Raw genomic sequence first — 26,060 nt, 5'->3', positions numbered from 1 at the left:
TTTCATTTATAGATTTGGATAGCTGGAAAAGATAATTTAGAAATCAAAAGAAACATTAAAATATTTATTATGCATGAAGTTCAGGTGAATGCTGACTCCTCCAGCTTATATTGGTAGCCCTTCCTGAGACTCAGTATAAGTAGCTTTAAGCCATAAAAAGGTTGATGAAACCAGCTTTAAACCAAACTTTTCTTGAACACAAATCAATGACTTTCTTTACGATTTTGTTCATCATGAAAATCCATCACCATATTTTCCAACTTTAGGTGTGGTTCTGCAGTTCCTAGATACTAGGCCCTCTTTTCTTCTCCAATTAATGCCATCTTTATTATGCCGGTTTATTAAAACGGCCATGTTTATTAAAACGGCCATGTCCTGCTCTGTTTGTAGTTTTGCTCCACCTTCGAATTTTATATGCAACACTTTTTGTAAAAAAAAAAAACATTCGAAATGCTCTGATCTTTCCATTTTATAAATTTTGTGTAGACATGTTTTCTTTCATTCAATCTTCTGCTTCAGTTACTCTAAATCTGCAAAGCATTAACTTTAAACTCCTTTTTTTTTAATAATAGAAAAATCTATATTCTGCCCAAAAAGCCTGATATGATAATGTGCGTGTAACACCTCTAAATAAAATGAAAATTGGCAGAGCAAATGAAGGATTGTTTTGGTCATATTCATTATTGCATCTGAATTAGTAACCATCTAAAGCTGAAACCCTGAACAGGCTCAGCTGTAAACTAGAAGGACTGTATGAAACCTTTATTCTCAAAGAAACCACATTATATAAAGCTACAGAGGTCCTAAAGTTACATAAGCACCACATCAATGACTAAAAACACAAAAAACACAGTTGTTTTTGACATTTTATTCAACTTTGTTACACGCAATTATGTGATCTCCTTAAAGGCTCTCTTCTCCACGTATTTCACCTTGAGTCTCCTCTTAAACCTAGAAAAGATGAAAATGTAAGTTTTTCATCATTTAAAGCCAAATAAATCTGCAAGGATAGTCAATTATAATTTTAAAAAAAGTGAAGCTTAGAGTCTTACTTGGCTCTCTCTCTGGGTTCAATGAGGTTCCTCTTCTGTAGACTCTTGAAGCGATCCTTTAGGATGCTGCCCTCTGGCTGCAGAGTCATGACATGACAAGAAGAAAGGCCAGAAATTAATCCAGGTCACAATTTCACTATTAGGGCCATAGGTGAGGAAAGAAAAATAAAGGGTATATTTCCATCAAAAAAATTGAAAAGTTTTTAAGATTTCACATATTTTCCACGAAAAAAAATAAGTCTGAAACTTATTCCAGGGTTCCTACAGCATAAAGCAAGTTAAATTCAAGACTTTTTAATGCCACTTGAAATAAAAATTTAAGACCAAATTCACAAGAAACACAAGAAAAACAGCTTGCGACAACTTAACCCAAAGGTTAATTTCAAAATAAACCACTGCACTAATGTTTCAAATTCTGAAAAACTTCAAAATTTCGCATCTCCCAAATGTCCCAGCCGCAAAAACGCTTTTATTGGTTCCGCTATTGGGACGTTATTTTTTATTTGTTTTAATAAAAAAAAAAAAAAATGTTTTCAATTTTAATGTTTTATTTAGATTACAAAAATAAATCGTAATAAAAATAATCCTATTTATGATGCTTTAAAAAAATAAGACCTATCAAAGACTAATTTAAGAACCCTGTTATTCATTTACAAAAATAAGCTTAGAAATTTTATTGATTAAAAAAGCAAAAACTATTCTGATATTTTAAGGTCAAAAATTCGCAGAACAAATGCAGATTCTAAATGAGACATCTCTCAAAACCTTAAAATCTTAAGTTTCCTGATTTAAGTGGCAATTTTACACAATGTGCTTCTCAACAATATCGAAAATAAGTAACTACATACAGGATCCTTTTCCCTATCTGAATGACGCCTGAGGTGCAAATTAACCATGAACTGAGGGGCTTATTTACCAGCAGAGCTCATTCCTGACCTGCATTAGTTATAGCAGCATTAAACAGCCAAGATGGAGCTTCTTCCACACAGACAATTTCTGTCTGAGGGCTTCCTGCAAGTCTGCACCCGAGAGAAGTCGTTCTCATGCAGAAAAAGATCCCCTATATCCAAAAGCACATCTTGTAACTTTATTATTAAATGTTTTAGAAACTCTGACATTTTTGAGAAACATCAGATTTAGGATGCATTAACCCTAACCCTTCCTCAACACTGAAGTCCTCAGACATTTTCCTTTCGTTGTTTCTTTCTTTGCACAGGTAAACAGCACATTTCTTCTTCTACGCTTGCATTATTGGCAGAGCAGACGAATGCGCACTTTCATCTGGTTTGGTCTGCCGGCTTCCGTAGGCTCGTGAACGCGCATGTGCGCGCTTTCAGGAAATCCTATACACTACTGTTTATGCTCTAAAAACATTCTAAATGACTTCGTTTCGAGTAAATTATGGACGCTACCCACTCAGGACACTTGGAATACATTGGACGAGCAGTATGGAGGAATATTGACACGTTTTTTGTGGACTTTTATGGACCTTTCTGTCACGGACACCATAGACCTCCATTATTTGAATGTCAGCAGACAGCAAGAAGCCTCCCAGATCTCCAGATGCATTTGAGATATCAAAAAAGTACTCCAGAGTGTTGTTCAGCATGGGGGTGAGTAGAAAATGAAGGCTGATCATGTTTTGGGTGTACTATTCCTTTAAGCTTCCGTTTATCCTAATAATTTTTTTTGCTTGTTGATTTAAAACATGAGATTTTTTTAGAACGTCATATTTTTTAAGGATTATAATCTGTCAAAGTAAAATAAAAAAGAAAAAATTTTCAGATTTTTTCTATTCCTTTCTTGAAAGTTTGTGGAACTAATGTCAAAATTATATTTTCTCCTCCTTTTTCCTCCCTTTCGTTAATAAAGCCTCTAATACTCAGTGGTAAAACTCCTACCTGAAAAATCATGAAATCTACGCTTGTTAAGGTTGATTAAAGTGATCAGACTGCGGTTAGAAAGATGTGAAGGTTCTGCTGACATGGCAGGTCATGAGAATATTACAGGAGTGGTTCAAGTTTAGAGGGAGACAGAATAGAAAGCTGGAAAACCTCATCATATAATCTACTAAAACCAAAGTTTGTAATTAGTGACGACGTACCTTGAGCCGTCGGAGGGAACCGGCCAGCTCATCACTTAACTGTACATCCAAATCAGGAGCCTGGAATCTGTACAAGAAACAAAATGGGTTATAATAAAGAAAGTAGCTTTAAAAGCAGATTGCTACAATAAAAAATAGTTACAAAAGATGAAGCATCAACACTCAGAGTTTAGCATCAGAAAACTGAAAATCTTACAGATCTTCTAAAGTTCAAGAAACTCATTTAAATCTTTAAACATGTTCTATAAGAAAACAGTTTGCCTAAATGTTTGAAGGGGGCAAGAAATGTATATCAGGAACTTAGTTTCTAGATTTCCCACCTGGCTTTTTTTTTTTTTTTTCCCTGCTATACAAAATGAGTCTGCATCATTTTAAACAAACACGGTTGTCTGATTTCCTTTAGGAAAATGGATGCATAAAATATTGAACTTAAACTCTGAAAATAATTTGCTGGTTTATCTTATTAAAAGACAGACTATGTTTAGAGACTCTTTCAGCCTCAACTGAAACTTTTTGTTTTTAATTTGACCCATTTTTAGGCATAAGAACATTTGGGTCACAATTCCTTTGAAAACAATAGTTTTGGGGGTTTAATAACAGAATAAAAGCTGATTCAGGTGCACAAGAGAAAAAAAAAAAAAAAAAAAAAAAGCTTGGTTGCAGAAATTTCTATATTTTAAATTTTGTGTAATTTCTTTGCAAACAACAAAAAGAAAACTTGCAATCAAACCAATTGCAGAAAATGATTTGGGTCACCATTTCTTTGAAAACTATATTTTTTCAGGTTTAATAGGATAAAAAAAAAAAAATCAACTTTTCTGTGATTATTTTGCAAACCACAAAACTAAAACTTGCAATCAAACATGTTGTGGATGGAAAAGCTGCTTGGAGCCCTGCACTGTGAGTCTGAAAAGCAAACATCTGTTGAAGGTGTTAAAATGACCTACTTTAGTTTCCCCAGACGTCTGGGCTGAGCTTTCTGAGCCTCCTGCTTGGCTTTGCGCTGCATCCGTTTGCTTTTGGTCTTTTCTTCCTGCTGTCTGATGGAGGCCTTGATGGAGCGGAGCTGGAAGAGCTGCTGCTGCTGCTCCGTCTGCCTCCTGCTGTTCAGCCGCTGCTGCTCCTGGAGCACAGCGGAAAAAAAGAGGAGCAGGAGGATCAGCAGGGACCGAGCGGCTCACAGCTGTTTAACTTTTCAAATAAAGTTAAGCAAAGTTGCAGGATGAATTTACAGGGACGCTAAAGACAGAAAGTACACAGAAAAGTATTTAAACTAATCCAAGGAAAAGGGACATATAAATCACATAAAAACATGTTTTTTGTGAATAAAATCTAAGAACATAGAAGAACTATGATAGACTCATAGCTACACTGCATCCAAAAAAAAAAGCTTTGTGTCTACAGACTGCATCTTTTAGACAATCTACCTGCAAGGTTTAAGCTAAAATCCTTATTGGCAAATTGTTCAATCAGGAATACATGAAAACTTGTGGCCTTTAAGATAAATTATTTCCTGGTTCTGTTGAGATTATTGCCATTTTTGTTCTAGATCCCATGATTTAAAGCAACCTGTTCGCTGTGAGACCCTCTGCTGCATTCAGACTGAACACATATTCAGCATCTGCTTTACATAGGTCTATGGAAAACAGGAGGTCCTGCGGTCTGTTTTTGATCGCCTGTTGCAGCGTCTTGAGCTTTCGATAATGTTGGAAAATTATGGAAAATTTGATGTTTTTGCAGCTCGATGCAGCTCCAACCAATCTAAAAACCTGATCTGGGATCTGGCTGGGAGAGAGACAGTGCATCTAAACCCTCTTTCCCAGTGAAAACCCAGGTTTTTCAAAACCATGTTAACTTGCCAACAATCGGCTTTTGGTTCTTTTCCCATTTGACCGAAAATCTGACTGACCCCCTGCTGGAAAGCTGCGTGGCCACTGCCCCCCTGGTTGGTTGCTGGGCAGCGCCATTTTAACTGTTCAGTGTTTTTCCTAGAAAAATAAACACCACACGATTTGGTGTGCTCAACGTGAGAAATTGTCTCTTGCGCTTTACTGCAATTTCCACAACTTATTATTATTTCACTCTTTTATCTGTCCTACCAGTGCTGCACCATGTTTAACAAATGTAAACAGTTGTTTGGGCTTGTTAGATCAGAAGCAACTGGGGCGGTGTGTTGACGTCCGTGCGTTGCGTTCAATAGGGTCATGTAATTTAGTGGGTCAACCCGGCTCTGGTGTTCACACAGCATGCCGTTCCGTGGGCGTTAAACCACAAAAAAGAAACGATATATAAAGGGGTTAGAGTCCAGCAGGTTTACAAAAAAAGCCAGTCAGAGGTGAATGACGCCACAAGTGCAGTGATCGACCATTTGGACTGCTTAGTTCTACGTTTTGCAAGAAACTTACTTTTTCTTCCTGAAAATTGAGATTATCTCAGGAAAGATCTGCACAAACTGCTGCGTTTGGAGTCACACATTTCAGGATTATAAACACTCAGGCTTAAATAAATGCATTAAACAGCCCGTTATAAAAATCTATCAATCAGTTGATGAACTTACAACTCAAAATGTAACGTTTGCGTGCTCGCTTGTTCTCCTTGCGTCTCCATTTCTTTCTACTAAAGAATAAGGATGAATTAACATGTCAGTCCAGAGTGTCTGTCTTTACTCGTCCCTCTCACCATCGTTTCCTTAGAACAATATGTGTTGGTTAAGCAGAGATGAAATTATTTTGAAGCTGAAAGCGCCTGTTGGGATATTTTGGATTCACACCTGATTTAATTATTGTTTAATTATCATTTCTGGGACAGTTTATCGTTATAACAGTAGGCTGAAGCATTACTTAGTTTAATATACCTTTATCTTTTCAGCCTTTTCTTTCTTTATCTGTTTTTCTGTCTTCTTCTGAGACACAGCGATGGCCGCCAGCGCCGCTTCGTGGTCTTCCTTTGAACAAGATGCCTTTTCTTCATCATCTTCTTCCTCCTCCTCCTCCACCAAACCTTCCACTACCTCGTGAAAGTTTGTCTCCTAAACAAAAAACAACAAAAAATGAACATTAAAGATAAGAAAAGCTGAAAGCTCTGTAGAGTAAAACCAGCCGCTGGGAAGATGAAGAGCAAACTTGCCTCTGTAGCTTTGTCCTCTTTGTTGACAGCCAGCTGTCTCTCCAATTTCTCTTCCTGCTTCTTTTTCTGGACCTCCACCTCATGAGCTTCTTGGAGCAACGCCTGTGTTTACAGGGAGAAAAGCTGCAGGTTTATTTCCATTCAAATAATCCTGAGATGAAGCTAAACCCTGCATGAAGTCGCAGGTCATATTATCCAACTTTACAATAATTGTGCCAAATGTGCTTAGCGCCGTTTTATATAGCAGGAAGTGAGATTTTAGCTTAATAATGAATGTTTATATAAATCCATTTATAATAATCATCATTAAGTTATAAAATGCATTAATAATGATATTCAACAGCAAATTATTAAAATACTGTAGGTAATGGTATCTGGAAGCACATTCATTTTTTTTCAATTATATTGATCGATCTTTAGTATTTAATACGAGAATCGATCGACAATTTAAAAATAAAAAAGCCCTAATTATTTGGTAATTGAGCCTCATCAAAATATTATGTATATTGGGTTACAGTTGAAACAATCAGATTATTCAATTAATGAAATAATTTGATTAAAAAAGTGGTTTCACCTGGTTTCAATTTATTAACTGTAACGCACCTTCTATCTGATTAATCTATATGTAAAAAATCTTTATGGTTTTATTCAACCAACTACCACTTATTATCCCACCACGCAGCAGGGTGTGCTTGACTGATGAAACTGAGTCTAAGGCTACGTTCACACTGCAGGCCTTGATGCTCAATTCCGATTTTTTTGTAAAATCCAATTTTTTACGTTGCAGTTCATATTTCCAAATAAATGCGACTTGTACGTGATCCCCTGTGTGAACTGCAGTCAAACAACGCAAGTGACCAACATACGTAGTAGAGGGCGCGATGACGTCACAGGCCAGCATGCTCTGTGTTTACAGAAGTAAACATGGATAGTAGTGCCGGCGCGCATCTAGCGGTCTTTCCCAACCATAAAAATTCATTCTTTTCAATATGTTTAAACATAAATAACGCTCTCTGCATCATCATCTGCCATGGTTGTTGTTTTTCTTGCCGCTTCTGCGTAGCAAGACGCAGCATAGTGACCTTTGTCGAGTATTAATGACGTTCCGGTCGGTTCATCCGACCTGGCCGCTCAGACACTTTTCGCATTTGAAAAGATCAGATTCGCATCGGATTCAGGACCACATAGCCAAGTGGCCTGGGTCGCATTGGAATAAATCAGATCTGTGTTGTTCAGACTGCCATGAAAAGATCACATCCAACTCATCTATGGGCAAATAAAAATCGGATTTGGGTCACTTCAGGCTGCAGTGTGAACGTAGCCAAACATGACTTCTGACATCTGGTTAACATCTCCATTTCACGCATGTAACACACACACCATGCCAATTAAATTAGCTTCATCGGGTAATAAACAGCTGAGCTAAACCAATGCAAAACAAAATCCAGACTTAAAGGTTGTGGGTGGAAGCATGCAGATGAACCCACAAATAAAATACAGCAAGGATGCTGTTATCACCGAAGTGGAGAATTGTAAAACCGCACACAAAAATCACTATTTGAAGCCCTATTCACTAATACATTCACTAAGACCCTGTAGATATTTAGAATGGATTTAAAAACATTTTTTACAAAGGAAAATTCCCATGCAGTTATGTCTGTGTCCATCAGAGGGCGACCAAGACCTTTTAATAATCATTGTACAAGCTTGGCCTCATAAAGGTGTTTACAATAAATACTTTAGTTCGGGTCATAACTAAAACTATCTGACAAGCACACGGAATAATTCTTAGAGAAAAGGTTGAGAAGTATTTGAAAAGGTTAACGTAATAAAGATAGAAGTTACATCAGCCAATCAGATTACTAAGATCATGTGAAGTGCATCATTTGCTGCTGCTTTCATTCACTACCTGCTGTTCATTTGTTCCTAAATGTTTCCTATTAGTTTAAACTGAGACTTAGATTGTTTGCTGTGATTGTGTCCATTTTATCATGAAGATAGAAAATAAAAATATAGGCTTTTAAAAAAACTGTTTGGATTGAGTCGAATCCAAAATAATATCAGATTAGAGGAGATCTCGGACGGCGCCGGCGGTTCACCTACAGCAGGACAATGTAAAAAAAAAAAAAAAAAAAGTACGATTGGAAGACATTAAAATGGAGGACCGTTTGCTGTAGAAGCATAAAATAAGGTCTGGGAGATACCTGGTGGGAGAAGAAGTCTGGGTTGTAGGAGCCTCCTGGAGCGATCACCTCCACGGCTGGAAGCACAGACGGCTTCTCGTTCAGTTTTTCTGGACGCTGATGAAACAATGCCGCCGTCATTTAACATCAACAGGAACACAGGAGAGTAAAACTACATAAACCATCCGTCTCACCTTCACCAGCTTCTTCCCAGTCTGCTGCAGATACCAAGGATCAGCAGAAACTTTGGCTGCATGAAGAGAAAAATTAAATTCCTGTTTAAAACCTCAGTTAATTCAGCTGCTATTCAAACGTTTCAACACTGAAGACGTATAATTTCTGTCCTCAGATCCCAGAGGAGCGTTCACACAACACTCATCTGAGCTCCAAGCTGATCTTCACATTCCCATGAAGGAAATACTGGGAGCGCAAGGATGAGATCATCACTGGACAGAGATTCCCACTCCCTCCACTCACCCTCTTGCCCCCAGATGTCGTAATAGTCTCGCTCTGGGTTGTTGTTGGCCTCTGCCACTGCTTTCTTCACTGTCCTGTCCGCAGTCCGTCGGTTCAACAGCAGCTTCTGTCGCCGTGGCACCACGCCTTTGGCTGCCAACTGCTCGGCCTTCTGGGCGATGCGGCGGAGTTTCTTGGCGTTGGGTTGCTGGTAGGCCAGAATACTGATGGGGGAGAAAATGGGAGGTTTAGTCGATTTTTTATTGTTGAAGTAAATGTGGAAACACTGAAAACATGGAGAGCAATGAGGCTGGTGTGTTTTTTTTAAGTCCTCAGATCCCAGGATCCTGTTCACACAACAGACTCCTGAGCTTTCTGACAGCTGTCTTCACATTTCCCAGGAGGAAATACTGGAAGTGCAAGGATGAGATCATCACCGGACACACACACACACTTGGACTTTTTTTCTATATTTTGCTTTAAATATAATCAATGTTGCACCCACTAATAATTATATGCAATATATTAGACAATTTAAACAGGCAGCTGTTTTAAGTGATGAGGAAATGTATTGAAGGCTGCTTTCTGCAAGTTGTTATTCTCTTTGCATCCCTCCTGAGGAAAAATATAGAGCCTGATAGCAACTCAAATGACCCGAAAAGCAAAGATTTATCAATTTTTGGTTTAGTGGAAGGATACAAAAAGTAATCACCAAATCCATCGGTCAGTTTCTACTGTGAGGAAGGAGGTCAGCTTTACTGGACTCAGGCCACAAACAGTTGCTTCAGGTATGCAAAGGGACATTTGGACAAACCAGCATCATTTTCAAATAAGGTGCTTTAAACTTATGAAAAAAGATCTGAGATGTTTGGTCAAAACAAAGACCCTTACAGATGGCAGCAACATATTTTAGTTATTACCACAATCCTTAATGCTTAATATTCCCTTTCAGCTGCTAAGAACAGCAGCAGGGACTGCCTGACTGGTTTCAAAGAGCCTAACTGGAGACTCCCAGCTCTGTGGGCCACCGGTATGCTGGGGTGTGAGGGGGGTCTGCTGCTCCCAACAGGAACCGAATATTCACACAAGATATACATCATATATCATGACAAACACAAAGAACGTTTTCAGATGAAAAAGTCTTTAAACTACTGTCTTCCCCAAAACTCATTACAGCAAATAAAGCAAAGCAACTTTATAGGTAGCAAATAAAATAACAGATCAGCTTAACAACCAACTGACTTCAAAATGCACAACCAGCCAAGTTTGACTGCTTTATGACAATTAAAAACACATATGGTTTGAACACAGCATTGATGGATTAAAGCTCAGCAGCATCACCTTATCCCTGATCCTGGGTAACTGCAGTTCCTGAGGGCTGGTATCCTGCAGCTTTTAGATGCGCCTTTGATTCAACACACCTGAATCCAGTTATTCAATGATTGAGGAGGTAACTCAGCCATTTAATGAAGCTCTTTTGAACCATCCTTGGTTTTAGGATACCAACCATCAGGACCTGGAATTGCCCATCACTGATTAATCTAAAAATTTCAGGATTTGAACATAATAAAATGTGTTTGTTTCCAATAATTTTACGACCAGATTTGTGTTTAAAAATATGCTCTCATGGCAACTGAAGCAAGTTTTTTAATAAACAAATTACATTTACAGCAGATCAAAAATTTGCTGCCTTGTTTTGTCTTTTTCATCTTTGTTTTCTAACCTTACAGGCAGCATTAGTTTATCAACATAAAATGAAAAAAATGTGCGTTTTAAGGTGATGGATACTGACTCTTTAGGAGGAGGAACCAGAGAATCCCGTTGAAGGATGAGGTCTATTCTTAGAGGACGTGAGGTTTTCCCTTTCCTCTTCTTTCCATCATCAGGCTGCACACTTTCAGCTAGAAAAAACAAACAAAATGGACATTTCACACTTAATTCAATCCCAGAAATAAGTCAGTTAATACAATAGCATTAGTGATAAAACCAATGTAAGTAGTAAGATGAATCACCTTCCGGTTCTGGTTTCTCCGGCTGCCCAAGATCAACATAAAATAAGCTCTCATCCGTCTTCTCAGACAGCAGACCCCTGAATCAGACAGAGATTTTTATTACAGCCGGTTTGAACTTCTATTTAACTTTTGCTTTCACACCATCACATAATACATTAGAGGGCAACAAGCTGAAAAATATTGATTTTAAATTGTAAAAAATCTGAATTTCTAGAAACAATCTTGAAGTTACAATTTTAATAAGCCAGTTTCATTTTAGAGACACTTACCACTCCAACTAGTACTTTAAAATGTTTCAAATTGCCATTTTTCCCCATCCACCTATTTAATAGAGATGTCCCAATTAAATATTAATATGGAAAATCCATCCACTATCAGATAAAACTGAGTATCAGATCATATTTGCCTGCTGATTCTTTTTAAGTTAATTTCAACCTTTGGAGAATAAGAAACATTTTAAAAGTTCTTGTAACTGATGTTAAGTATTGTTCTCCATTTGTTTAATATCACTTGATAAAGGCTTATTAATCCCTGCCACAAAATAAGTAAAAAAAAAAGAAGGGATGCATGATTGTTGTTGATTAATCAGGTCAATACTCAAAGCTGGGTTACATATCGGAAAAGAAGTATCATGAGATCCCTACTAGGGCTGGGTATAAAAAAAAAAAAAAATCAATTTAGGATAGATTCCTTTACATTTTTGCAAGATCGATGTGTAGGGAATGAGATCGATTAGTTTTATAGTGACGCATGTGATGTTCACATTCAAATGAGCAGGTGTGTGCGAATGCGACCGGAGTAACACACCGCTCAGCAGGCTGTCCCAACTGAAGTCTGGAACCATTTTGGATTTAAAATAGCTAAAGATAATGTGCTGGATGTGTGACATTAAGGTGACTTCCCACTATATTGATAATGATTGGCACCTCGCATCTCATCCTACAGAACACAAGATTAGTTCAAGCCAGAAAGCTGCAAATATAGCCAATAGATTGACTGAAGATATTAACAACTGGGGGCTGAGCAGCAAACTGTAATTGTAAAAAAAAAAAAAGCTGCTAATATGGTTTGTGCAGTGGAGATAATGCAGCGCGTCTTCGCTGTGTCACGTCTGATTGATCTTGAGAGGCTTCACTTTTCACAAACAAGTTTACACTTATGAGACAGTTTTGTTCACATCTCAAGTTTAAACTATCTGATTTACAAGTTCACACTTTGTGTTTAATATGACAGGAAAAAATAAAATACAGGAGTATTTTGAAACACAGTTGAACCACTTTCATCTTTGTAAAAACAGATTGAATCGAAATTAATCGATTTAGAACTGTATGAATCAAAATTGAATCGATTCAGGACTTTGACGAAAATACCCAGCCTTAATCCCTACTGATTAATTAAAAAAGTAACGGATTTACAAAAATAAAATCCTTTTTCAGTGGGGTCTTAGACCAAAAGCAGTGAGTTATGTCACAATAACAAGATACAGTTTTATAAAAAAATATATATACATACATTTTAATTTTAATACTTGTTAATATGCAAAAAATGGAACAGATTTCACAGGTTTAAATACACCAACAACAAAATATGTTTAAGTATCTTACTATTCATATACTTTTAAATTAAGAAAGAAAAGGTGGTACACTACATTCTGTAACCCATCACATATTGTGAGCCAAGGGGGCGCTACATGCGTTTTACCATAGATTTATTTAGGTTTAGGTATTAGTATTGCTACTTATGTTCAGGTATGAATCCTGTGACTTTAGGGTTAATAGATAGAAGACCAGAGAGGAGACTCTTCAACAGCACGCGCTTGTTTCACAATGTATGATGGGTCACAGAATGAGGTGCAACACCGGCCAGAAACGCTATGACGGAGAAATCTCTGCATGAAAAATGGATTTCAGGCTCTTTAGTGTAGAACATTCACATCCAGACATGTTCATCTATGAGGGAAACGTGAGAAAAGCTCAATATTTTGGAATGGGGATTAAAAAAATATATGTTTGTTTTTTGTTAAACTGGCTTTTAAAATAAGAGCAATATAATGCTTCGCATGATCACGGAACTCCTAAAAATTTAAATAAAAAACAGAAAACATGAATAATCACAAGAAGTAAAGATAATGAGACTTTGGCGTAGTTAAAACCTCGAGCTTCCTTCCTCACCCGGTGGTCCTCTCTTGGAGCCTGATGTCTCCTAGAAAATCCTCCACGTCATTAATGTCGCTGTATTTATTCCAGTTCTTCTTTTTATTCTTGTTCACGCGTTTCCTCCGACTGATTGCCAAGCCTGACGGGTCTAATGAGGACTTTAAAGTTAAAAATCCAGGCTGGGAGGCAGCCACGCGCTTAACTCTCCTGCGAGCCGCCATGTTGAACAGGAGGAAAAAACAAAAAATGCCTGACGTCTTATCTGATTTTAACGTCACAGTGATATCGGTAGCGCCATCTGCAGGCGGAAAGGTGTAAATTTCGATTTCTTTTTTTTATTAATTTATCTGAAAAAACATATATTTGAATACATCATTATTTATTTTTTTAAAAATCGTTTTTAATTATATCATGGTAATTTATAGTATTTATTTTAAAATGTTAACAATTTAGAGGATTTTTACAAAAGCTTAAAAATATGTTTTCATTTCATAAAAAGAAAAACAATTAAAAATGTATTAAATAATAAAAAAACAAGCATTTCATATTCACTTAAATAATAAGGTATTTGCTCAGTTGATTGCTTTCCTTCTCATTTTTAATATGTTGGGATTTTAAACTATCAAAAAAGTTAAGCTTCAAAGTTCTTAAAAATATAAATGAATCGATAATAATGATTAGTAAAACACCTGTTGCACCAAATTCCCTGCCTGTGATTGTGTTCCATGTTGCAGTGTGAGTATAACATGTTGGTGCCAAATGCATGATGGGAAATGTGTCCCTTCTTGCTTTCCTATGTTCATTTTCTTTTTTTCCCTCCCCGCATTTTATTGCGAGAACAACGCTTTAGAGACTGAAGAATACATTCGAATTCGAAGCCGAAATCTTTCACTGCTTTTCCCAAGGTAAGCGCCACTGTTTGAATAAAAGCCCACTGTCACATTTAATATCGTGTGAATTTGCTCTCGAACAGATTTTGTCGTCTATTTTGAGTGAATAAAAGCCGTGGTTTTGAGCTATTATGTGCCTGCTCAGGTCCCCGACTCCCTGAGCAGCTCCTGTGATCAGGCTTGAATTCGACACGAAAATGCGCCTAAAGTGAGGGGCCATCTGACAAAATATTGTCCCCCAGCTGATCCCTTGACATATCTAGTTTCGTCTTCTAAAATTATTTCCCACTTATATGTTGAAGTTTTCTCGTTCTTCGATCGTTTTCATCGTCTGTTTTATTCGTTCGCGACGATTTTTTTCCCCCTTCCCCTTTACAATCTTCTAGGCAGCAACCAGCCATCATCGGTGTGTACGCTTGTTTCTGAGCATCGGGCTGCCGGTGTGGGCGGTCTGAGCCGGTTTTCCTCCAAAATAGCTCATTCTGCGTTAAATAGGCAAGGCATTTGAACAACCGGTGAGCCCACTATGAAGAAACGAACAAACCCACGTCCACTGCGTAAAGGGTGGGACGTAGATGGCGAACGTTTAACTCTGATAGGTGGGGAGATTCAGAAGGTCCCGCCTCATAGACATAAACTCGCAGTTTAATTGGTTTAGCCTTTATGAATGTCTGATGTGATTGGTTATTTGTGCTGTCTGTATGTGCGTGCTTCCATTACATAAGATACTGAAGGTATTGAAAAACAACCTTCAGGTGCGGATAGAAAAGTACTCCGATTCGGCTAAAAGCCTGTGTTATGAAGAAGTGGAATAATAGCAAATAGAAACAAAAAAAAAGTAAATAAACAAAAATAAAACCGACAATTTTAACACAAGATGATCGCCTTGCTTATCTGAAACAAGCTTTATTTTTAGATCTGAAACAATACATTTATGGAGTAATTCAATAATACATTTATTGTTAACTTGAATATGTCTTTAAGACAAGATTAACATTGTGGATGTAAAATTTGCAATGTGAAATTAAATAAACGGACATTTCTGGATGGGTTATTTTACATGTTTTTTCCCATTTGCATTTAAAATATTCACTTTTATTCAACTTATTTTTTATCTTTAAACACTTATTTCTTGAGGCATGTGAATTTACCAATTGCATTTCTTCTGAGATAAACTGATTACTTCCTTACTCGAATAACCTACAGCTGCAGCCCTTTTGTTGAATATTTCCAGGTGATCTGTAACAGCCATGGCCCGTACCAAGCAGACTGCCCGTAAGTCCACTGGAGGCAAAGCCCCACGTAAGCAGCTGGCCACAAAGGCAGCTCGTAAGAGCGCCCCTTCCACCGGTGGAGTCAAGAAGCCCCATCGCTACAGGTAACAGCTCAAAACCTTTATATTTTGTGTCTTATTTTTCCAGATGTATATTAGTCTTTTTCACCATATTGTTTTATGCAGAACATTTTTTGTCATATAAATGAACTTTCACTTGACTTTTATAAAAGTGAGGAAGTTTATTACATATACATTAAACATTCAAATGTTTAAGATTAAACTAGCGTAGATGGCGGTCCCTCTGACCAGTTGTTATTCTTGTTATTATATATCTATTCTACAACAGGTGATGGAATTATGACTGATATGTGCTTAAATGTCACATGACCATTTAAAGGAACATATGGCTATTAGTCCGATTCCCATGTTAAACTGTTTTCTTGGTGCTTGTGCACTTTGCCACCCTTTCTTCCAGGCCTGGAACTGTGGCTCTGCGTGAGATCCGTCGTTATCAGAAGTCCACCGAGCTGCTGATCCGTAAGCTGCCCTTCCAGCGTCTGGTGAGAGAAATCGCCCAGGACTTCAAGACCGACCTGCGTTTCCAGAGCGCGGCCATCGGAGCTCTGCAGGTTAGCGGTGCCTACTGTGGAAATTTCTTACCGTAAAACTTTTTTTGTTATCCTTCAAGCAGATTCTAAAATAGATATTGTGATTTGCAGGAGGCCAGCGAGGCTTACCTGGTGGGTCTGTTCGAGGACACCAACCTGTGCGCCATCCACGCCAAGCGTGTCACCATCATGCCCAAAGACATCCAGTTGGCACGCCGTATCCGCGGCGAGCGTGCCTAAAACATTTCCCGGCCTATAATATGCTGTCCTCTCATTTTCCTTCTTCTATACTTAGTAGTTTGGTTTGAGGTTCTATATATAAATATCTATATCATATGATTGTGATAACCGTAATTGTGTGATTATGTCTTCTGTGGGGCTACTGGTAGCAGGTTTTCCATAGCAGTATCATCAACTATGATTCAAACGTTCAAAAAAATCTCGTTTAAATTTTAAGTTCCAGTAAGAAATTCGCAGGAATACCTTATCACCTCAGCAAATAAGGTATTTTGGGGACAGGATTAGTGCTTAATCTAAAGTTGGAACAGGAATTAGCATTAAGGTGGACAATTTCGTTCAAGAGTGGATGCCTACATTTCTCCTTTTTTTTCCTCTTTTAAATAGAAATTAGTTGTATTAGTATTGATTCTTTTTTTTTTTTTTTACAATAATGGTGTATTTCTACTGTTACTGTTCAGTGTATCAAAATAGAAAAGTTTAATTCGGGTCGTCATTTAGAAACGTCATTATGTTGTGATGACACTGCATGGTTTGACAGACTACAGCGGCATAGATGTAGCAGACCTGTGTTGATGATGTTTTGATTTTCAGCCATGTTAATAAAAAAAAAAAATGTCTGGGTAATGTTTTTGTTCCTCTCTCAGGTTGATACAATAACCTATTTTTTTTCTACTTGTGTTTTTGATTTATGTATTCGGTCATTTTTATGAACAAAATATTTGTACTCTGGACTTCACATTCAAGCATAATAAAGAGTTTCTTGTGGTTGATAGAGTAACGTCTGAATATCTTGGGATTGAAGACAGTATAGTTGAGTAAATCGTAAAACAAAAGTATAGCATAATTGTTTTAATTGAAAGATAAAAGCAGAATTCCAACTTTCTGATATACGGTATGTTATTTTGATACTACACTTGCTAAATGAAGTGTTTAGAAAATGCTTGAGGTGGAGAATATTTAATTAAAAGTTACATTTAGCTAATATTGGTTGGATAATTATCAACTTCAACCCGTTAAAGGAGCATCTGCAAACCTGCAACCTTAAAAACAAGCCACAGTTTTAGTTTTTATTCCTTGACTTTTTTTTCTTTTAAGTATGCTGCTGCATTGCTGATTGAGCAATAGAACCAGACATACTTTCAGTCTGCTAGGGATATCAAAAAACTTATTTTCCTCCAGCACTGAAATTTACACTGGAGAGTGTTTTTTTTTCTTAAAATAAGTGCATTTGTTCTTGGATTGAGGATGTAAAAGACATTTTGCCAATGGAAGAAGAATATTTACACTTAAAAATAAGAAAACACAATTGGACCGTCTTATTTCAAGTGCATATCTTATTTTAAGAGTAAAATATCCGCATTCCATTGACATTATTTAAGACATTTTTAATATTTCAGTGTAAAAAAAAAAATCCTTTATCATTTGATTATTTGAAAAAATAAGAACAATATAAACATCTGCACAAAAAGTTACAACAAGTTACTTTTGTTTACAAAACGCCCCCTAAGTTAGAAGTGCTGAATATTTCCTCCATGTTTCTCTTTGTTATAAATAATCTGCTGCGCGGCGCTAAAACCATCCTGCGCAGTTTTAGTTTATTACGCTTATTTTTATCGGTAAAAAAAATGCTTAATGGCTCCAAAGAGCAGCAACACTCCTGTAAATCCACTTTAACTGATCAAAATCCAAAGTCCCGCTTTATATTAGGGCCATAAAAGAGCCCAGACAGGGACAGGTGACCCCGGAGTGGCCCCGCTGTGTCAAACGGTGATGATCGCGGTGATGTATGAGCAGTGACGCAGCGGCCATTTTCCCGCTGGACGCGGCTTCCCATTGTGGATACGAAGAACAAAACAGTCAAGCGAAACATTACTGACGACTTACACTCACTTTCACCCCAGGTAAGTCGGTAAAAACGTGTCTTGAACACATGTAAAATAAACCATATTTTTTTTAAGTTGCTTTTCTTTTTATTTGCCGCTTTGTTGCGGTGAAATAGCTTTCGTTTCGTCGTGAGTGAAATAACAGTCAGCCACGGTGAAATGCAGTCTTTCTCTGCAGCTGCTCTGAGGTGGGGGGGAATCTACTTTCAAATTATGCGCCGGTTCAGCTCGGTTCTACGCTTCTGTTACGGACCATTCAGTTCACCTATACATATTAATGACTTCTTTATAATGTCTTCTATCTCGTCAGCCTAACGGATAATACGTTGAAGTAGCGGTTGTCGGGAAAATTGAAGTTGTTTTTGTGCTACTCGCTCGCTTCTGTGCCTTCGGTCTTTATGCCGTTTGCGCATCAAACCGCCGCCATCATCAGAGCGTGGTGGGTGGAGCTAGTAACAGTAGCAGGAAGCTGTAGAGCCCACCTACTTTTAGGATTTTATTCACTGATTGGCTCCTACTTTGTTTTTTATTCTAATATTCTAACCAATAGAATCCAATTTTTATCTATGACGTTTATTATGTTGATTATCATCAGGAAAACCTTGTTTGTTTACTTAAAGAAAGGTAAGAACTTATTTATGTTTTCACTTTTAAAACATGTGAATAACATATAGTTATTTTGATCAGCATTTCTGGTTATACTAAATATTAAATATATGCAAATCTTTGAAGAATAATATAAACAGAAAAGGATGATAAAATTTTGATCTTTTTTATTTTCTTATAGTATTTCGGTTATAGTTTTTCTTTTTTTTTTTTTAAGATAATTATTTCCTTGGTTTAGTTTAAACAGGATTGATAAAAATAAGACGGAAATCACACCCGGTTTGGTAAAATTACAATATCTTTTCTGAATCTTTTTTAGTCTTTATTCTTTCGTTTTTATTTTAGGCCTATGGATAAAGTTTGTGATCAATTGCAGTTGGGCTTTTTATTACAAAAATCTATTAAAATCTTCTTTGAGAATTTTTATTTAGCTGTATAACAATAAAAAATTTAATAATTAAAACCTGCTATGTCAAGAAAAGGTCAGATTTGTATAAAATGTCCCCCTTTTCCTTCCATCCTATCCAGGTGATCTGTAACAGCCATGGCCCGTACCAAGCAGACTGCCCGTAAGTCCACTGGAGGCAAAGCCCCACGTAAGCAGCTGGCCACAAAGGCAGCTCGTAAGAGCGCCCCTTCCACCGGTGGAGTCAAGAAGCCCCATCGCTACAGGTAAAATCATCTGCAAGATTCATAATAGTACAACTTTTTTTTCTATATGACTAGATCGCTATTGGTGAAATAATTTGCCTGAATTAATTTTTGTATGTATGTTACATGAAGGCCTGGAACTGTGGCTCTGCGTGAGATCCGTCGTTATCAGAAGTCCACCGAGCTGCTGATCCGTAAGCTGCCCTTCCAGCGTCTGGTGAGAGAAATCGCCCAGGACTTCAAGACCGACCTGCGTTTCCAGAGTGCGGCCATTGGAGCTCTGCAGGTTGGTATTGCACAGTCTGGATTAAAGAGACTTTCATGTTAGAAAACGAGTTCAACAGGACTGAATGCCATTTATGAATGAATTATTTAATTTAAGACAACCCAAAATAAAATTAAAAATTTGACACATATGTATGCAACATAAATGATATATATGTAAATACATTATAAGTACAACTTCATTTGTATGAAAAGGAGTATTAAGAAGTGAAACTTATATATTTACCTGGATTTAAAGATTTAAGGAAGACTAAGCTTATCAATCTATATTATGTCATATGTAATCTATAATATTTTAACATGCAAACAGAAAACACAAATGATCTATTAGGAAGACATGATGAATGGCTTCATGTGAGGAATAATAAAGTTTTAAAATACCCTTGTCAAGGGATTCAAACTCCCTCCCTCCATAAATTAATGTCTGATTTCTCTTTAAATGGGCCCCTATTGCAATAGCAGAGTTATTACCTAGATTCTTCCCTTGTTTAGTCACAATTTCCTTCAGTAATAAATCATTAATTTAGAGTCAGGTGAGCTGAATCACAAAACGTCTCCTTGGGTTTAGATATTGGACAACAGAATCATAAACCTTGCAGGGTAACGAAAAAGATGTTTGATGATGTTTCGCCCTGCAGGAGGCCAGCGAGGCTTACCTGGTGGGTCTGTTCGAGGACACCAACCTGTGCGCCATCCACGCCAAACGTGTCACCATCATGCCCAAAGACATCCAGCTGGCACGCCGTATCCGCGGAGAGCGTGCCTAAACTCCTTCTCTCCTCCCTCACCTTCGTTCCTTCCTTTACTGTTCTGTCTTTCCATCCCCTCACATGCCGCCTCACCCCTTTCTCTTCCCCTCCTTTCCCTGTGCTAGTAGTGTGTAGAGGATACTGATTATATTATAATAAAAGTGTATAGTTAGGTTTTCTTAGTGCTCTCAGAAGCAGACATCTAGGGTACTCTATTTTTGTGCATGTTCCAACCCTGTGATGACGCGACCTCCACCTGCACATATCTCCTTGTTTTACTGCTTATAATTGTGAAAGAGCAAACAGTTTGTGGCTAAAATAAGGACAGCCACGGATTGGGATGATGCAACTTAGGAAGGGCCGAACAGGTGGAGAGGATTGGTCTTTTTCTGCTTGGGGGGGGTCTCTTCTCCACAGCAGGGTGCTAGAAGAACTCGCCCTTTCCTCTTCCTCTGCGAAACGTTTTCTTCCAGCTCTCCTCAGACACAGGCAGAAACACGGAGGGGGTGTTGGCTGAGTTTGGGCTGCGTCACCTCAGATGGTTGCATACAGTCCTTTTTTGCTTATCATAGTGATCACTGATATTATCTCCCATGTTAAGACTTTCTTTTAAAAAAAAAAATGTTTTGATTTCTTTTTTCTTTTACTCAGATTATTTGTAACTGGGGGAGGGGTCAAAATGACATTCAGAATGAGGATGTAGTTTCATTGGGGGGGTTTTTCACTGAAAAGGATCTTTCCGACTTGTTCCCTTATCTATAGGTGTTCATTGCCTAACAAAGTGAAAACGAAAATTGGTTTATTTAAAGCCAAAACAAAATGGGGTCAGATATATTTTATAGCAGCTTAAAAAAAAGCTCCTTTGTAAAGCAAAGGCTTACTGAGGTTTTTAATGTTCTGTAAAACCAAAACATCTCAGAATAAAATTGACTGTTTTTTTAAGAAAATAAAAAAGAAAGAAAATGTATTCTGAAATCATACGAGGCAGGTAATAATTTTTTTCCGTATACATACTCTCCCCACTCACAATTAGAGATTTTTCCCCCCCCCTTTGGATCAGTCGATCATGTTTCTCAGGTCACTCATTAAGCTTTGTCTTTTTTATTTTCTTCTGTTCAGCTCTATTCTTCCTCTTATTTTGTTATTTTTCTCTTTTTTTGAAATGTTAAAAATTATGTTTGACTAAAAACAATGTTTGTAATTTCCAAATTTGTCATACAAGGTGGTAATAAATGGATGTTACACACACTCTTCTGTGTCAAAAGCCTCTTTTTCTGATATCTAATGTTAAAATAGATATTTAATATTCAAAACGAACAACATTTAGTTCCAGATTGTCCAAAGTTAGAACAATTCTTCACTTCCGTTGGTCTTATTGCGCCGCGTTTCTAATGTGAACAGCAGTGAACCCAGAACATGACAGATGATCCAGTGCTTTGCACGATGGAGTTGACCAGGAAGTCATAAGAAACAGGAGTTCAATTTCTAGTAAAGTTATCATGGATGTAAGTGGAAACAGAATTTTATACATGGCTATCTGTAAAGCTAGATATATTTGAGCAAAACATGTATTTCACAAATTTGTATTCACTGACCTGTTTGCTGCAGTTCTACCACTAGATGGCAGTAAAACCCAATTTATACATTATCAACCTCATTAGTTGAGAACCATCATGCTGACAAGAGTGCAATTTGTAAATGTGGATAATTTGTTGGACTGATAAAGAATTACAGATATCAGAGTAAAAAATGTCAATGTTTTTTTTTTTACATATATAAAACATGAAATGGCAAACATTGATAAAATTTACCTTGTTGTAGCGACTGAAATGACCAAGTTTCTCATGTTGTGCACAAACAAAAGCCCAATGAGACTGGCACACATGGGCATCCATTTCCACATGGTCTAGGATACACTCATTTCAATGGAACACATAGTAAAAAACAAACATCAACCTTTAATCCTTTTGTTTTTCTCCTACCTGCACCTCATTGGTAGAGACCAACCTGAGGTCCGGGCAGAATGTGGGTGAAGTACCCAAACCTTTAACTCCAGTACAAGCACTATTTAACCTATTTTTGCTTAAGTAACAGTAAAATGGTAGCTTTCCAACAATTGCTCATATGACTAAAAACAACTACTTATATAAAGAATAAATTCTAGTATCTGGTATAACATGATGCAATTAGACACAAAAGGTTATGAGCAAAGTGTTTTGTTTTTAAAGGCTTTAAATAGAAGAGTTAATACAAATAGATAAAATCATAGAAAAATAATCATAAACACCTCTCCAAATCAAAACTTGTCATTATTTGATTAAAAACCAATCTTTCAGAAGTCCCTCTATATATAACAGGGTACACTACCGACAGTATATACGTTTTACTGTATAATTTAATGTATATCTACAAATTTTATAGATGCTCAGTAGAAAAAATGCTTCAGTTTAAAAAAAAATGCTTCTTTAGACATTGAAGTTGAAGCTATGTGCTGTAGAGTAGCCAAATGTTTCACTCAAGTAACCAGTGGCGGTTCTAGACCAAATGTAGGGGCCAAGAGGGGGCCAGAGTGTTTTCATGGGGGCACAGAAAAGCATGATATAAAAAACAGGGATTGAAATATATTAATATAGCTGCGTGAATTGAACTTTTTATTCAATTAGGTTTAATTTAAATTCTTTGTCTTATTAGGTCAATATACATCCAGAATTTAGGAATGTTACATATTTTTGACTTAATTTAAAGTTAAAATAACCATTTTCTATAAAATCTGAATTAGAACTCAAGAAAAACTGATAAATTCAGCTTTAAAAATTTGAGTATTTTCTAAAATTTGTTTTGAAAAAAACATTTAGCAGATGAAAACTGGGATCCTACCTCAATACCACTGAGGCTGTCACCTTATTGTTTTTAAATAATTAGAAAAACAGAATTTGTAAAATAAATAAATAAAATGTAAAAAGATCCAAAGGACCATTAGTAACCATGTCTGTTCCAGCGCATATCATCATTAGAATTTCTTTGAGTATTATGTATTCAGTACAGGGGCCATAACAGGGCATGATCTACAGGGGCACTGGCCCCTGTTGGCCCCTGTCTAAAACCGCACATGCGAGTACTGATAGTTTAGCTATAAAAGTATTAATCAAGTAAAAATAAAAACTACACTTTGTAATAATTTTTTTGTGAAAAACTCACTAAAGTAACTGTTTAAATCTAGCTAGTTAGTCTTGGCCAGTTTGAATCAAGACAGTCTCACCTCTAAACACAGTTTATTAACCTGCCAGTCCACTACCTTTTCTATCAGTCTAAAATTTTATTTTGTCATATTAAAATAAAAAAACAAGTTGTATACGTCAGACATGTATTTTACTTTTTTTTTTTTTTTTTTATCTCTACTGCCTTGGATGCTAACGTTTGTGCATCAGTCAATTGTCCAGTAGGCCTATAGTATAAAACATGACAGTAAATGGTGGCCTTTAAAACCTACGAATATATGTGATGTTAAACAATGGTGGAATTTTTACAAATTTAACTTCTTTATTTCATTTGATACCAAGTTGGTTCGGAAAACATTGTGGCTTAAAAAGTTTCTGTCTTTAAAGTTTGTCCTCAGGTTAAACCAGTTAAGCCACAGCGCTAATGCTAAAGCTAAAGCTAGCCTAGTTAGCGTTTCTTCAGAGGTTTATAACTACTACAACTTTGCTACAACAGATTAAAACAAATTGATGGATTAAAAGCACCATAATTTCATGCTTTAATCACAAATCCTTCCTATTTTTGTCCGTTTTCAATATGAAAAAAACAAAAGCTAAAAAATTTGCTAAATTATGCTAATGATTTTTTTTAGAATACCCAAGTTCAGTTATTACAATTCTTCAGAGGTGGGTATAGTACACAAAAATGTGATAAAAAAGAAGCACTTTAACATATTCTAACTCTAGTAAAAGTAAAATATAGCCTCTTAAGACATTACTGTTGTAATGTTAAGAAATTCTACTTGGTCAAACAGAACAAGATAGAGTTTTGGGGTATTTTTTCTTTTTTTTTAACTCTGGTATTTAAAAAAATGCAAAATTATCTGGGAAAAAACAAACTCAGGAAGAAGAAACACTTCTGAAAATATATATTTTTCAACATAAAGCCTATAAAACTTGTGCTCACTAAAGTGACCTAATGTGTTTATATTTTTTACTGTATATTGCCTTCACCTCAATATGTCATAGAAACCCTTGCAAATAGAATAAAGATTATGACAACAAAGCTTTTTACAGGCTAAACAAATACTAATTTAAAAAAAAATTAACTGTACATCCATGCCTGATTCATTTTAAGTTGACATGTGCATGTTTTTAATTCATTGAAGTTTATCATTGTAGGTAGAGGTGCCATGGTTTGTCCTTCCATTTAAAATATAATAAAAATGATATAAAAGTACAAATGAAATAATGCTTTATTGAACTCTAGATGATATTGACTAATATTAACATTTAATTTCTTTTTCTGGTGAATCCCATGAAGGACCATAGATATATATTGCTAAAACAGTACTGCTATATTTCTGCACTATAAAAGTGCTGTATTAGTCTAGAAAAGGTTTAGTGCAACTATTAGTGAAAAAAATGTTGAAATTGCCTGTTTATGTAACTAATGCTATAAATCTGCAACATTAATTGTGCTATATCACCCTATAAGGTACAAAAATCAAAAATATTCTAAAATATATGTTAAATCTGCTTAAGTCTCAAGTTTAAAAGGTCTCAGGTGGGAAAACAGGAGTACCCCATTTGTATTTATGCCACAAAATAATTCATAATTTCACAATTAATAGCTGGTTTGACAAAATACTGGTTAAATCAGCAAGGAGAATGGAGTTATTATAAGTAAATAACTGGAAAACATCAATCTTTGTAATGTTCTGCTATGATTTTGATCTATAATGATAATAATTGACTCACCATCTATTCCATCAGGAAACTCATTCTTTTAGCTCACTCTATAAGCTTTTATTTAGCAGAAACCTGTCAGTGCTGTTCTGCTTATTAGGTGAAGGAGCATCTCGTGAGGCTGCTGTACCAGATTACCAGCTGTCTCCTTTATTGTGCCTGTAATGGACTCTAGCTCGTCCATCTAAAGACGTACAGTTTATTGTTTTTTATTCTCTAATTGTATGCCATGTGTCTTCATGTGCATGCATTCTCTTGTTTGTATGTGTTGTGCACAACAGCGCGTTCACCTTCCCCAAGGTCTGCGTAGTACCGCTCCATCTGTGGCACTCAGGGGATTACAGCCAATCTGTCTGTCTGCTGCTCAAAGTGCTGACCGTCAGACCAGCAGCAGATTAACACAGTGCTGGGATTGGGATGGTGGGGGGAGAGGATGCTGAGGAGGGGGAGAGAGATGTGTGTTGGGAGGCGGGTAGGGGGGGAGGCTGAGAGCGCGACCTTAGATTAATACACAACTGGTACAGTGCATGTATGTTGTATGTCTTAATGAATGTTGGGGGTGGGTGCGGGGGGGCTGCTACACAGTAAAGAGGGACAGAAGGAGAGGACAGGAAGGAAGCGGGACAGCTGTATATGGAAGAGGATGGAGGGGAGGGGGTCAAAGCTGACCCCTCATGGTTGTTGAAGAGGTTTTAATCGCAGTATTTTGCTGTCAAAGTGGAAGAAGACAATAAAGCTTCAAAGTCGCAAACTGATTAACCTGAAAATTCTGAGGATGATCCAAGTTTTGGAGAGGTTTTTGAAATCGTAACTTTACCATCCTGTTAACAATACTCC

At 36.8% G+C, this 26,060-nt stretch overlaps 3 protein-coding genes across 3 annotated transcripts; 2 read left to right on the top strand and 1 right to left on the bottom strand.

Annotated features, from left to right (window-relative positions):
• Nucleotides 1-853: 853 nt before the first annotated feature.
• Nucleotides 854-13,335, bottom strand: nop53 (NOP53 ribosome biogenesis factor). The gene is made up of 12 exons (XM_038273145.1): nt 13,105-13,335; nt 10,934-11,010; nt 10,714-10,822; nt 8,943-9,145; nt 8,660-8,715; nt 8,487-8,582; nt 6,283-6,384; nt 6,011-6,184; nt 4,104-4,279; nt 3,157-3,223; nt 1,053-1,129; nt 854-951 (listed from the first exon to the last, which is right to left on the bottom strand). Exons 1-12 carry the CDS (start codon nt 13,308-13,310, stop codon nt 891-893), a joined length of 1,404 nt encoding a protein of 467 aa, XP_038129073.1. The 5' UTR covers nt 13,311-13,335; the 3' UTR covers nt 854-890.
• A 501-nt stretch (nt 13,336-13,836) lies between these two features.
• On the top strand, nt 13,837-16,877 carry LOC119775241 (histone H3.3A). The gene is made up of 4 exons (XM_038273147.1): nt 13,837-13,994; nt 15,214-15,357; nt 15,731-15,884; nt 15,975-16,877. The coding sequence occupies exons 2-4, from the start codon at nt 15,230-15,232 to the stop codon at nt 16,101-16,103; spliced, it is 411 nt and encodes a 136-aa protein (XP_038129075.1). The 5' UTR covers nt 13,837-13,994; nt 15,214-15,229; the 3' UTR covers nt 16,104-16,877.
• Nucleotides 16,878-17,849: 972 nt separating this feature from the next.
• LOC119775242 (histone H3.3A) lies at nt 17,850-21,526 on the top strand. The gene is made up of 4 exons (XM_038273148.1): nt 17,850-18,004; nt 19,121-19,264; nt 19,376-19,529; nt 20,167-21,526. Exons 2-4 carry the CDS (start codon nt 19,137-19,139, stop codon nt 20,293-20,295), a joined length of 411 nt encoding a protein of 136 aa, XP_038129076.1. The 5' UTR covers nt 17,850-18,004; nt 19,121-19,136; the 3' UTR covers nt 20,296-21,526.
• The last annotated feature ends 4,534 nt before the right edge of the window (nt 21,527-26,060 follow it).

Source organism: Cyprinodon tularosa, unplaced genomic scaffold, assembly GCF_016077235.1.
Source record: "Cyprinodon tularosa strain WSP-4 unplaced genomic scaffold, ASM1607723v1 ctg86, whole genome shotgun sequence".
In the NCBI taxonomy this organism is placed as follows: Eukaryota; Metazoa; Chordata; class Actinopteri; order Cyprinodontiformes; family Cyprinodontidae; genus Cyprinodon; species Cyprinodon tularosa.
The sequence above is the reverse complement of the archived record's forward strand: the minus strand, read 5'-3'. Positions and strand labels throughout refer to the sequence as shown.